Below are 15,066 nucleotides of genomic sequence, written 5' to 3'. Positions count from 1 at the left end.
GGTACATACCAGACCCTGTGTCTATGTCTTAAATGTAATTAAACAAGAGTGTACAACTAAAACAAACTGCTTGTGGTTTACCATAAAGAAACCCCTAGTGAATTGGAGAAATTCTTCTTTTAAAGGAAATGAATACTATTAGGCCAAAGAGTTAATGATGAAAAAAAAACACAAGTTAAATAAATATCAGAATGTCAATATATAAAAGCCAAAATGGACTACTTTTGGTTTTTATATTTAAAAACTGTGAAATTAGTGTTTATAATCTGGGACAGAAAAAACTGAATCATATAGGGAAAGGGTTAAAAGAAGCAGAAAACTAGCTAATGAGTTAAGAATTAGTTAAAACTGGTTGTCAATGAGATTACATGGATTAAAAAAAATAAAAATAAAAAACCCACAAAAACCCTAAAAATAAAGATATAGTAATATATTAAGACATATTAATATATTAAGGCTACAAACTCTGTTCATTATCACCAAATATGGTAGATATTAAAGGACCATTTCTACTGGAAAAAAACTAAGAATACCAAGTGAAACAAACTCCCAAGTAGAACAATAAAGTTTTAAAAACTAGCATATCACTCTGCTAGCAGAAAAAAACACACCAGGGCTTAGCAAACTATGGCCCATAGGCCTACTCTGGCCTGCCACCTATTTTTATGAATAAAGTTTTATCAAAACACAGACATGTTGATTTGTTTATGTATTCTCTACAGCTGCTTTGATACTACAATAGCAGAGATGAATAGTTGTGCCAGAGAATGAATGATACCCCAAGTCTAAAATATTTTTTTATCTGATCCTTTACAGGAAAAATTTGCTAAATCTGACTTAAGAGTTAACACTTTTAATATTATTAATTCTGAGAAGAAAGAAAACTATTTCCATTCTGAGGCATATTCTTTATCCTATTTGTCTAAAGCTGCCTAAGATCCCATAGTGGAATAAAACTGAAAGTCTATGATGAAAAATGCTAATAATTTTTGGTCAGATATCTCAAAAACCATTTTAGAAGGAGAAAATGTGGTCTAATAACTCTCAAGTTGATGTTAGTCATAAGGTATCTATGAGGTTATATAAATATGAAAAAATAACAATCATTAAAAAAAGCAACTACTTACGCTGTATGTGAATGAGCTGCTTTGGCATCTTAAATTCCCCAGGATATATAGATTCATAGTAAGCAATATTACTCTCTGCCTCTGGAACTGGTATAACCATGTTATCCCTCTTCTCGCCATACACCTGCTGTGCTGAAATAGCCCGCTGAAGATGATGTTCCTAAAAAGAGGGGGAAATAATGTAAGCTTATGTATTTAAGGAGCAGCAAATAGAAAATACAGTCATCAGAGGTTTTTGCTCATTTGTGTTTAAAACCAGCTATATTTTAGTAGTAGGTCTTGAAAGCATGGTGTTAACAATACAACTAATGGTATAAGCATTTTAAGTAGAAATGAGAAGATTTTGCTACAAACACTTGACTCCTCAGTTTTTCTGCACCTTTACTTAAAAGGTACTACACCAAATGGAGTTATAAAGATTTTTTAAAAGTTTACTAAAACTGAGATGAAAGAAAATATCTGAACTTACTACATGAAGAAAGCAAGCTATGTATAAAAATTATTTTATTGATTCAAATCTATTCATACAGTACTTTGTAAATCTAGAATTTTCTTTTAAACAAATCAACTGATAGAATCTTTACAAAGACGGGTAGAAATTATTATCTTCTCCATTTTTAGTTTATGAAATTGACACAGATTAAAATCCTGGTCATTTGTCTTTCCTGGACAGCAGCAGAGTTGTGCCCTAGACCTAGACTCAGGCCGCATGGATTAGAATCTAACTCCAACACTGAAACAAACTGACTCCTGGCAAGAAACTTTAGTCTTCTAAAACTGTTTCCTCCAGTAAGAGATAAATGCAATCTACAGAGTAGGTTGGAGATTTTAAGTAAGATAAATGTGAGTAAAATATTTAGTATAACAGATGCTTAAATTTTGGTTGTTACCATCCAGAAAGGTTTTATTAGTTTGATACTAGCACCAGCTGCCATAAAAATATTGTTCTCATCCAGTTATATCAACACTGAATTTTCGCATATACTTTATTAAACAATTATAGGTACCTGTGTATTATATAAATGTATCACTAGTGAAAAAACATTCCAACAGTATGAAAAGTTTCAGTCTTCTTAGGCAGTCCCAGTTAAGAATGCATATATTCTTCTAAAATATATGTGTATAAATATATGTATGATCCTATTAAAGAGTAATAGTGTTTTTATTTTTATGTAGTTAAGAACATGACTTCTGTAAATAATACCCTGGATTCAAAAAATGGTTTCACAGTCTACTAGGTCAATGACTTTGGGACTTGTGAAAAATTATTCTCTCCCAGGATAGTTTTATTATCTATAAATGTACATTACATGCCTACCATATGGGACTGTGGTTAAGAAAAAATGCCTAAGATATAATAAGTACCCAATACCTGGTAGATGATGGCTATCTTTCCCCTATTAATGAAATAAAAGTTTTACATAGGTTTAGTTATCATTTATGACATTGTGTATGAATAATATTCTGTAAAAAATCACTTTTTATTTACGTTTATATCAATTTTTCACAACTATGAAATAAAACTTTTGCTTATCAATATTACAGTGAATACTCAATGCTTTAAAAATCTTATACGTGTTTTATGTTGTATAGTACATCTCACATAAATAACTTGCTCATATCTTCAACAGTCAAGAAAATACTTCCCCTTTGTATATGGTATATAGTGGAAAGATGTCATAATGTATGCAACATACTTTCTACAGTTCCATAAAACATGCAGAATTCATAGAAGAAAAAAACTGCAAAATATTAACCATTGTAGAATCTAGGTGGGTGGTATGGAGATGTTCATTGTATTGTTAACTTTTATACAAATCTGAGAAAATTTATAATGAAGAAACAAAGAAGAGGGTTCTAATTCTAAGGGTCCTAGATGTATATAATACACAGCAAAAATGGTTAAGTTATTCTATTTTTTAAAAGTCTCAACAACTGGGGTAACTATTATCCTATACAATTTATATTTATTTCCTCCCAAAGTACTAAGTTTATGAGAAAGGGAGGAGACCAAATATATCAGGGTAGCTGGAGAATAGTGAGGTGGGATAGTTGACAACTGCATGTACATGGGGTTTATGTGCCAGATCATGCACTCCTAGGGGTCATGTAAAGGATTTCCTCACACACATACACATATGGTTAAGAAGAACAATATTTAATGACATTGATAATTCTGTAAGTAAAAGGGCTAATCTGAAAATTGTATGTTAAGGACATTTAATATTTTAAAGACACAATTGAACATATCTAATATGTAGAAATAGGTCTAAAAGCACATACATACATAAACTAATCAACTTTTTAACTTTTATTCCTTTCTTTGCTTTATTCTTTTCATTGCACTTAATCTTATAATATGCTGTATAGTTGGTGTGTTTACTGTCATCACCTACCAGTTCCTTTACTTCCAATCTAAGCATCATGAAAGCAGAAATTTTTGTCTATTTTGCTTTCTGCTATAATATCACTATTCTGAAATGGTGCCAGAACAGAGCATGGTGCTTAAATGATGCATGCACGGGTGTATGTACACCCACATAAATATACATGCATACATACACATATAATTTCAAAGTATAATACCAAAAGATTAACAGTGTACCTCTGGTTGGCACACTTTTGAAACTTACTCTTTCATACTTTTATTTCTCATATTTTCTAAAAGATACTTGCAGTACTTTTCTTTTTTTACACATAAAAATCTGAATTTATTTCACTAAATGATTTTCTAAAACAATGATAATTTCTAAATTATATACTTTACATTTGTTATATGTGTAGCTTTTCAGGTAAAGAAAATATTTCAAAAAACTAAATATATACATTTATTTCCATGAAATAGCATTCAATTTTAAGTGAAAAACGGGATTGTTTTTGCTTTGAGCAGGGAGATGTAAATTACAAAGTCAAGTAATAAATCAATTAGAATATATGCTCTATACTCAATTATTGACTGAATGCCTTGATCAAATACCTAAGATGATACAACTCTAAAGTACAATTATAAAAAGTTCAGAAGTTCCTTGAACATAGTACCTATCAGTGAAAGTTTTAAAGCAATCTATTTTCTGCTCTGAATAGGCTAGCATCCCCAAACTTTGTTCCCTGGGATACTCATTTCAAATTATCAACAGGTAGTCTAATAAAGGTTTTAATAGTCTACATCCATGAACACAGAACAATTTTTCTAAAAAGAATTAGTCATTAATAGCTCATACAAAACTTTTATAATACAGTTAAGAAGTGATGGTATAGAAAGAAAGCTAGAGATATAAAACAGAACATCTGGGCTTAACTTTGTTTATTAATTAACAGTATGTTTATTTAGTGTGCTAACTTGGTGACTGGGGACACATGGTAAGTAAAATAAATATGCCTTACATGTTTACACTGCAGTAGGGAGGTAAAGCGTAAAAATTAAAGTGCTATGAAGGAAAAGAATAATGCATTTTAGGAAATAGATTTGGGGCTGGTATACCTTTCACTAGAGAAGAACATGACATGTAGGATAACGTTTGTGGGAATAAGAATTAGGTAAAAAATTGTTTTTTAAGAAAAGGGAAGAGCGGTTTGAAAAACATTTATTAGTTTATGATACCTTAGGGGTAGTTTCTTTATATTATTCAATATTTTCAGTAATTAGGTTCAGTTGTACTTCCAGAGTTAATTACCAAAATACTATGATCAACTTCAATTTTTCATAAAATAACAAGTATAATCTCTCAAACCAGCCTGATTTTACAGAACAAAGCAAATAAAATCATTTAAGGAATTCTTTAACATACAATCTTTAAGAATGGAATTAGAGAAACAATTTATGATTTAACAAATTTTTTAAAAGCCTATAATTTAAAAAAATAAAAAGCACATCAGAAATGACTAAGCAATGACCTTGAGAAGTTCAGAGGCACACTGTCAATCTCCATGAACCTTGCTACTATGGCACTGACCAAACATACTCACTTTTGTTCCTTCAGTCTGCCTAATGCAATGGTAATTTAGGCTTTAGAGGCAAAGTACCAAGTATGCATTTTAGATTTAGATTCCTTATCTTACTCCAACCCCAGCAAATTACCTGCCATGTATTTTTATTATGTGCATAATAAATATAGTTTTTCTTGTACCTTTTTCTTTTTTCTTTTATTCCCCTCTGTTATTTTTGCTTACCCCATGAAACCACACTGCCTTTTCAGGTAGATTTTTATGGTCTATTAAAGGCAGGAGTAATAATTGCAAAAGAGTTATTAACTGGCTTTAAAGAGGCGTTATCACTAATATTTGGGAAATCCTAAAACATCATTCTTGCTTTCACCCACCATGGGTTAATTCCCATTCTTCTTCCAAGTCAATCTTAAAATTATCTTTATTTCTCTGAGGTAGGATCTCTCCCTGATTCGTGCTGCTACAGTAATGTATTTTATACTTAGAAGATTGTGATAATTACTCACTGATCTCTAAAATGTGAGCTTTTTAAAATTAGAAGTTATGTCTAACTTACTCTTCTATCTTTTCCTTCAAAAGATGTATTCTCTTAATGTAAATATTTGAGGACTAAATAAGAATATCTTTGTAATCTACTCAGCATCTAGTATAATATTTTGGCTTATTGCCAGTGCTTACTATCTTATAAAACATCACTAAAGAAAGATAAGAAGGACCAACCTAAATAAAAGCACATTTTAAAAAAGTCATTTCTACTTGTTCAGTATTAAATATTACAAAACTAAAATGAGCTATTCAAGATTATATCACAGTTTCCAAAACAATTATACTAATTTGTTAATTTTTTAAAGTGAATAATGACTTTAACATAGCCATTATGACAATTAGACATTTAGACCTTTTTTTAGTCACCAAGTTAAAAACAGCTTATTACAAGCAGTAATAATATAACCCTTGTGCATAAATAATAAGTGATGACTAATTCCATTTAAAAAGCTATTTAAAATTTAAGAGGTTTAAATCTGATTGTTTATACATATTGAGCTAGACTCCACTACTAACAATGAAGAGGTCTGAACTGAATCATTTTCTCTTCTGGGTTGTTTTCAAATGATATTTCCAAGAACTAAAACATTAACTCTATTCAGGAAAGGAACATTGTTTTGGCAAGTGCTCCCTAGTTGTTCTTCACCTATATAATGAACTCTTGCCTGGCTCATTATAATAACCTCCTAATTAGTCCCTTTCTCTAGTTAGATTAGTTCTGTTAATTACAAGTTAGATCATGACATTCCTTTACTCAGAATCTTTCAATTATTTCCCATTTCACTCAGAATAAATGCCAAAGTCCTTAAGGTTCCACACGATTTACAATCCCCTTTTCATTGCTATCTCCCTGAGTTCCTTTACTATTCTGCTCTTCACTCACTCTGCTCTAGTCATACAGGAATACTTGCTGTTTGTCAACTGTGAAAGAAATAGCTTTTCCCTTAAACTTTTTGGTCAAAAGTCATTCTTTTAAAATCCTTCCACTATATTCCAGGTATAGAATCATGCCTAACACATGCAAGTATCAAATAAATACTTGTTGAATAAATGAGCAATGAACTGTATGCATCACTTAAGGTCCAGAAACTATCATGGTTTGAAACAGACTTCATAAAAAACTAAGATAAAAATTTCATAAAGGCAAACAAAGAAACAAATAAATAAAAATACTTTGCTTTTGCACTGAAAAAAACTCAGGGTGAACAGTCAAAATAGATGAATAGACAGCACACTTGGCAATTATAGCAGTTTAATATTATTTTCCACAAGAAATAAATGATAAGAAAACCTCTAATATTGCTCTCTATCTATCCTCCCACTGAAAGCCCAATATTCTGAAATTATTTTTTAGAATATGAAATAATAAAGGAAGACCTTTGCTAAGGTACAGATAAAATAGTTCAGTTTTAATTTTTAGTTGTAGATGGACACAATATCTTTATTTTATTTATTTGTATGTGGTGCTGAGGATTGAACCCAGTGCCTCATGTACCAGGCAAGTGCTCTTCCACTGAGCTACAACCCCAGACCTAAAATGGTCCAGTTTTAAAATTTCATTTTAGGGTAACCCATTTTTCTCAATTTGCTACTTTCTTTGCGAAATAATCAGGACTTATTAGTTACTAAGTAGCACATTCCAGAACAGCTCTAAGCAAAATTAAGTTTAATTTTGATTCTTGCCTTCTTATGACCCTTATTTGTAGTCCTTACATCCCTCTAGAGGGTTGTTTGTGCTGTGCTTATTAAGTACCTACATGCTCATTTGATATTTGGCTAGTCAAGAAAAAGAGAGTAAAATAATAGTCTTATTTTATTTTTGGAAAAGTTACAATCCAAATGGAATGTTTCCCTAAAAATTAAATTTAAAAATCAACTTTAAAAAGGCCCCAAAAGCTGTTTTGTTGTTATTGTTGTAATCCTCATGTGACTGACTTCCAGGCCTCCCAAGTAGGCCTCCCTCTATAGCTACTACCCTCTACAGCTATCTTTATAGCTACTGCTATCTTTCTAAAACAGTTTGAACACATTACCCTCCTTGGCTCTCTATTGCTTTCCTGTTGAAATTCGAGCTTTCTTGGCACAACAAACAGGGCCCTTTATGATCTATCTCTAGCTCATTCTTCTAGTCAACACTTTACCACTTTCAACCCTAAACTTCAAAACCCCACCTGTATACTCCCTGTCTTTAATTTAATCTATACCCTTCTCTATTCTTTATAATTTGACTCAAGTACATACCCTTCTTTTAAAATATCTTCAACAACTATTATGGAGTACTATCACAGTGGTAACACAGAAGCAGAGGTGATTTTAAAAACATCTACATTCGTATTCAGTTGAACTCTTTATGAAGTAAAAAATTAAGCCAAGTCAGAATCCAGAAAAAATTTCGGTGATAGCAATTTCATGCTCCCAAACTACATGCCTCACACATTTCAGAAAGGGCAGGAATAACAGGTATAGAAAGAAAAGATAAGACCGACCAAGTTTAATAACAAGATTTTTTTTTTTTTAAAGGAAAGTCAATCACCTTGGGCAAAGTATTAATTAACTTGGAGGAAATGATTTTGTGAATTCTCTGTCAGCTTTGATTTGCGAACCCGCAGAGTTTGTTAAGTCTATTATCCATATTCCCAGAACTAAAATAGTAATAGCTAACAATACTGACCATTTATTATATGCCAGATCTGAGTATCACATACCTTATTTCATTTAAAGTTCATAGCAACCTTAAGATATAGCAACTATCAACCCCATTTCACAAATTAGTAAACTTGCCCAGGTTCTTAACGTTAGCTGGATTCAAACCTAAGCATTACTCCAGAGCAAGAGCTCTTAACAAGTTTCCTATTTTAAATCTCAAAACACTGGCCATAGATTGCTTATTTGTTGTAAGGGGAAAACAGTAACTATACTGAAAAAAATTGAACAATACTTTGTGTAAGATATCTTGGCTGGTGCTATTAAAATTCCTGTGGCAGAGTCCTTCAGACACTTAAAAACATATTCTCTGGGTTAGAACAAATGTAGTCCTGGCAGAGCTATAATTTGTCATTTTTCTATTTTAAGAATATGGCCAAGTCAAAGCTAACACAGAATCACTCTATTAAAAAATGTATTCTTTAATACACATGGTAAAAAGACTAACCATCCCTTGAAATAAATATTTACAGGTACAGGCCATGATGATACGATATAGGCAGCAATCCTTTAGGTTATGTACTCTCAAATTTTTTTTTTTTTTAAAAGGTGTGTGTGTGTGTGTGTGTGTGTGTGTGTGTGAGACACACACACACAAAGGAAGAGAGAAAAAGAATGAGTGCATGTGAGAGGGGACCGAATTGGGGTGGGGAAGGCAGGAAGGAAGAAGAAGGGAAAGAGAGCAATAATGCAAATGGGGAAAAGAGTTCAAAATAGGTGTATCTTGGTAAAGGGTGTTCAGTGTTATGTATAGTATTCCTTTTCTTTAAAATTTTCTGAAATTGAAAAAAAAAAACACCAAGTTTCTTTTTTCACGAGCCAAGAGCAAAAAGAAAAAAACAATAGATTCCACAGGTAAGAGATACAAGTACTTCTTTTTATAATTGTTTCCAAATAATTGCATGATTTTCATATCAGTGAATATTTCTGACCATATCTAAACCAGATAGTTTCAGAACAGCATCTTCTGAACAGTAGTTTCAGAGACATTAGGTTATATGAGAATTTCTATGCTTAAACAATTTTGGCAAATGCACAAATAGAGGGATAAACAACACAATTGTCACCTTTCAACCATTCCATCTGGCAAATGCCAGGCATCATTCTGACTGGGCTGTGGCTCTCAACACTGAATAATTTCTTTATAGAACAATCCTCATATATTTTACATTACACCAAAATTCACTAGGCTGAGGCAGCAGAATTATGAGTTCAAGGCCAGCCTTGGGAAATTGGTGAGAACCTGTCTCCAAATAAAAAGAAAAGGTCTAGGGGCTATAGCTCAATGGTAAAGAGCTTCCAGGTTCAATACCCAGCACACATGCTCTCACACACAAAAATCATATTTCTTAACCATTTATTAGATCACTGTTAGGGTGATATTTTTAAATGTTTCATGAGTTCCAGTTTTAAATTTAGAGGAATAAAAATTATGGTAAGCATTCTCTTTGCCACAGACTTTTATCAATTTTGGGAAACACAACCTTGTGACCCCTTATACTGTTGAACTCATAATGATATATTTTACAGTTTTTTCAAAAGGGGGGTCTGTTTTGACTGACACTGCAAATAACTTTTATGGGCAAGGATATAATTAGAGGTTAGCGAACTATACCCTGGGGTTCAAATCCAGTCTATTATCTGTTTTTGTAAATAATTTTACAGGAGCATAGCTATGTTCAATTGCTTAAATATTTCCACAACTGCTTTTGCTCTACGCCAGAAAGAGCTAAAATTGAGTAGTTCTGACAGAGACCGTAAGGCCTAAAATATTTACTATGTGATTCTTATGTAAAAGAAATGCCATTTATTGGTTATAAATTTTATCATTATATTTAACCCTACATTAAAATACTTAATCTTCACCCTGAATATTTAGTACTACTTAGTACTATTCCCATTTTATAGGGAAAGTGGAGCTCAGTAAGATTAAGTCACTTGCCCGAGGTGGTAGAAGTAGGATTTGGATTGAGGTCTGACTCCAGAACCCCATGGTCTTTCTACTGTGTTTAATTCCTCCTTCTTGTCTTCTTTTGCTTTCCCCATCTAGGGCTGAGTTCTGGTTGGTACAGAATACTAAGAGAGAAGCAAAAAGGACTTTAAACAGCTGAAGAGGTGATCAATAGTATCATGGTACAAGGACCACTGGGAAGCTATAGTCAACTTATGGAAAAAAGAGTGGATTTGCTAACTCATGTCAGGATTCTCTTTGGAGTACTTCTACTTGATTAGAACTCATAAGGCTCAACTGCTGGTAATGTCCAGGCATGCTGGATATGAAGGACAAGACTAGGAAAATTTAGTCACAAGAAAGCCAGTCCAGTTATATGTAAGGACTTATGTGATAAACTAAGTTGAAATACAGTGTCAAAATAGACTAAATTTAAACGTGCCCTGTTCTATCAAAACCCCAAAAAACAAACAACCCCCCCCAGATTTATCTATTTTGTTTTCCAATCAATGGTACAAGCATGATTTAGCTATTGTAACAATTATTTTATTACATACTTTGTTTTATTCAACTAAACCAAACCATTAAGGTTTGTATGAATGCTAAGATTAGTGCAGGTTTAAGATGAGTGGAAAACTGTAATATAGGAAAAAGTGATAGTTCATACAGCATACTTATTAAATTCAGAATACAACTGAAAATAACCTTACATATTTTTTTCCTTTCTTAACTTTCATTAAGTTTCCTGGTTTCAATAAAACCACGAAACCCTGGGATATTTGTAATAGAAGTATATCTTTATATAGTGATCATAAAATGGGCTCTGATATTCTCAAAAACTTTGTTATTCAATTATGTTTCTTCATTTGCTCAAACTCATCCTCTCTTCTACTAATTAACACAGTAGATGATTTGTTTTCAAATCATAATTTCAAATTATTCTAATTTGCTTAATATTATTTGGTAATATAAATTCTTTTTTAAAAATATAAACATGGTGCATAGAAAAGTTTCTGATACTATATTTGAATGCTCTATAAAATAGAAAGGCATATAAAAAGTATCCTATTTAACATCACACACTCTGAGAAACCTGCATTGGAATCCCAATTCTGCCATTTACTAATTATGTACTGATTTCCCTAAACTTCAATTTTCTTTTTAGTACAATCAGTTAATTGTCATTGTAAGGACAGAATGAGATAAGAAATATACATAAAGCTCAGCACAATACCTAATATTTGAAGAACTAATATACTTGAAATTTATATATAATTATATATGTACAAAACATAATAAATTTAAGAACTTCCATTTAATTTTTATTAGCAGACTATCACTGAACAAAATAACTGTCAACCTCTAAAAATTATCAAATCCCACTACAGAATTTAAGAATTTTATGAGACAAATCCAGGTTATTTAGAGACTACAGTAGTCACATTAGGTTTTACATGAGAATGAGCTCTTTCTACTCACTTTAAAACATAAAACAAAAAGAGAAAAAAATGCATAAAAACCATCAGGAAGTCTTGTCCTCGCATCTTTCCTGATCAAGTTGGAAGTTAATGTCAGCAATTCATGTCAGGGTTGTGATACCCTACGAGTCATCCCAAATGGATGAGATAACTCAGAAACATTTAGAAACTTTGCTTCTAAAATAAATCCTGTAACCTCTTCCCCAAGGAAACAGAACAAAATACGTAATGATTTCAATCAGGAGAGGAAGAGGTGAATGTTTGCAAAACTTAAACAACATACCTACAGTAGTTGCAGATCTAATCCTAATACATTTAAATCACTATCTCTTTAGTTGGTATTTAAAGCCATAAAAGGGTAATTACATTTCTTCTTGCAAAGGTCCTTAGATTCATACAGACATCACAAAAATTCCTTCCCTATTTCCAGCAAAAAGAGATGAACTACCTCAAATAAATAAAGATTCCAGATAATATTTAAGACAAGTTTCTCACAAAAATATTAAGGAAATCATGTTAAGTCTGAATCATCTTAGGAGCTACCTTAAATTTGGTCAGAATGAATCTTCAGGTCTAAACAAGAAACAAGTAATCACATCTCATTTCATCTCAAAGAAACAACTTGTGGCAGACAGTGCCAATTTTTTTTTAACTCTTTGAGGGCAAATTAATTTTCCAATAATAAATGGTAGCAGAGGACTGTAGTTACAACACCAGTACTGAATTAGGAGTTTATTTCAGTGTGATATTTATCAACCCAGCATGCCTGCTAGTAAGGAAATGGTTATTGATGCTTACATTAAAACCTAATCAAATCACGGTCAGAATACATTATATAGGACAGAATAGATTAAAAACATAAACAGATAATACATGGCCCACTTAAAATATACTGCTGAGAGTCGGGTGCACTGGTAGATACATGCAATTCCTGTGACTTGGGAGACTGAGACAGGAGGATCACAAGTTTGAGACCAGCCTCAGCAATTTAGAGATCGTGTCTCAAAATAATAAATAATGAAAATTGCTGGGTATATAACTCAGTGTATAAAGCACCTCTGGGTTCATTCCCCAGTACAAAAGAAAAAGAAAAGATACACTTCTAATTTCTCTTCACAAAGGCTCTCTAAAAACAAGAGGACAGTTAGCACACAGCCAAAAATGCAAGGAATTATAGCATAAAATCTACAACATCTCATCTTTCCTACCCCAATACACAAAGATGAATACTGAAAGTGCATTCAAATATTTCTGGAACAATTCTCCTTTCTGGCTCGCCTGTGGTTAGGTGAAGCTATAAGACTGATTCTGGTCAATGAATTAAATCAAAGTGACCCATATTACATGTGGACCATAAAATTTAATTGCTGGTGAAAGATGTGAAATCTTTCAAAGCCCTCAAAATTATGAGTCATCACTTTGGAGATGTTAACTGTGGTATAAGCCTGGTTCCCCAGTTGACCCATGATGATGAACCAAAATGTGTCATGAACAAGAAAAAAACTTCTGATATCAATACACCACTGAAGACTTTGAGTCTATTTTTTATCCCAGCATAATCTGGCTTCGTCTAATAAATAAAAATTAGTATTCAGAAGTGGGGTACTTTCATAACAAGAAAACAAACTAAAAAATGAATAACTAAAATATAGGCCATTGGTTTGAAGATCAGGACACAAGGAACCCTTTCAGAAGCTAAGGATGGCAAACCACACCATGCAGTGCAAATTATTTGGTAAAAGTCAGTTATGATAACTTTTAAAAATCTGTAGCCCTAGGGAAGGAGGTAAAAAAAAAAAAAAAACAAAACCTGAACATTAAAATGATGAATTGGTGTTCTGAGTTTGATATTACAAGAAAGGGAGGACAGACAAAGACAGTGACAGAGACACAGACACTAAGCATCTAGCTCTTCCAGCAAAAGTTCAGTGGGTTCACAGTAACAGCATTAGGAGAAAAGACAAAACAATACTAGCACACTGAGCTGAATCATTAGCACATTAGAAGTCTAAGCTATGCTGCCAATGAACAAACCAAAGACCAAAATCTTGATTGATTTAAATAGTATGTTTATGTCCCCAACTTTTTAGAGAGTGAGAGAGAGAGAATTTTAGTATTTATTTTTTAGTTATCGGTTGACACAACATCTTTGTTTGTATGTGGTGCTGAGGATTGAACCTGGGCCGCACGCATGCCAGGTGAGCGCGCTACCGCTTGAGCCACATCCCCAGCCCTGTCTCCAACTTTTTATAGGCAAGAAGAAGGTTATAAAGTGTTTTAGCTTCCCAAAAGGGCACATTTTCCACAGTCTACTTCAGATTAGGCTCAGAGATGATGGAAAAAGGAAGATCTAGATATTACTACCAATAGTGCCCCCGCCCCCCCCCCAAACACAGTGGGACTGGGTAGCCTCTCCAGGAGGGCAGACTTAATGCCTAAACAAGAATATTCCCCATACCCAGGGGTGGGGGCCCTTGTAATGGCAGCTTGGTGGCCTTTTGAATTGTTATCGATCAATGCATCTCTCAATCTTCCTTTATACAGATGGAAGTATTTATTGTAGTTATCCTATTCCTAATATTCCAGTGTATACTGGGGTAGAAGAGTTGTAGATAATGTTTTCATTCATAGATTTCCAGATCAAAAGGCAACACATCCAGATCTGATATACAGAATAATATGTATCACCTGGAAATCCCGAGACTTCAAGTTTCATGCTGTCATTAATTGGAATTTTGAGTTGATTTCACCGGGGAGGAGAGGAGTGTATTTTGTTTATGAGAAGGGTAAGCCAAGTCTTTGGTCGACCAGAAAGACAGATATGTCATTAGTATTGTTTGCAAAGTATTTTTGTTTCTGCCTTTTGGTCATATACTAGGACTGTACCTCTTGGTACCTCTACAATTAGTGGAACTTTTTCTAGTGAAATTCTGACCAGAGCATTTTTTTAAAAAATATTTTTTAGTTGTTGATAGATCTTTATTTTATTTGCTTATTTATATCTGGTGCTAGGAATTGAACCCAGTGGCTCACATGTATGAGGCAAATGCTCTACTGCTGAGCTACAACTCCAGCCCCAAGACCAGAGCATTTTAATACCTGACACATGACAGGAGATTTACCAGGACTGTCTTTCCTCTACTATGGCAATGTTCAGGATGGAGGCTGCCCTGTCAATATGAATCCTGGTGGGGGTGAGACCATGTAGAACAAAACCCAACCCCCCAAGTCAACCTAAAGGGGAATATAGTACCAGAAATACATCTGCCACAAAGTCACTAAGATTGGGAGATTATATGTTTACAGTCTGACCTTT

The 15,066-nt window shown here is 33.0% G+C and overlaps 1 protein-coding gene across 3 annotated transcripts in view; it reads right to left on the bottom strand.

Moving 5' to 3' along the window:
- The window catches only part of Epc1 (enhancer of polycomb 1), an 86,637-nt gene that overhangs the window by 25,172 nt on the left and 46,399 nt on the right, over positions 1 to 15,066 (bottom strand). For all 3 annotated transcript variants that reach the window (XM_076872774.1, XM_076872772.1, XM_076872773.1), the window contains exon 2: positions 1,128 to 1,287. In XM_076872774.1, coding sequence (XP_076728889.1) covers positions 1,128 to 1,287 — 160 coding nt within the window. The remainder of the gene's footprint in view (positions 1 to 1,127; positions 1,288 to 15,066) is intronic.

This window comes from Callospermophilus lateralis, chromosome 13, assembly GCF_048772815.1.
Source record: "Callospermophilus lateralis isolate mCalLat2 chromosome 13, mCalLat2.hap1, whole genome shotgun sequence".
NCBI classification, from domain to species: domain Eukaryota; kingdom Metazoa; phylum Chordata; class Mammalia; order Rodentia; family Sciuridae; genus Callospermophilus; species Callospermophilus lateralis.
The sequence above is the reverse complement of the archived record's forward strand: the minus strand, read 5'-3'. Positions and strand labels throughout refer to the sequence as shown.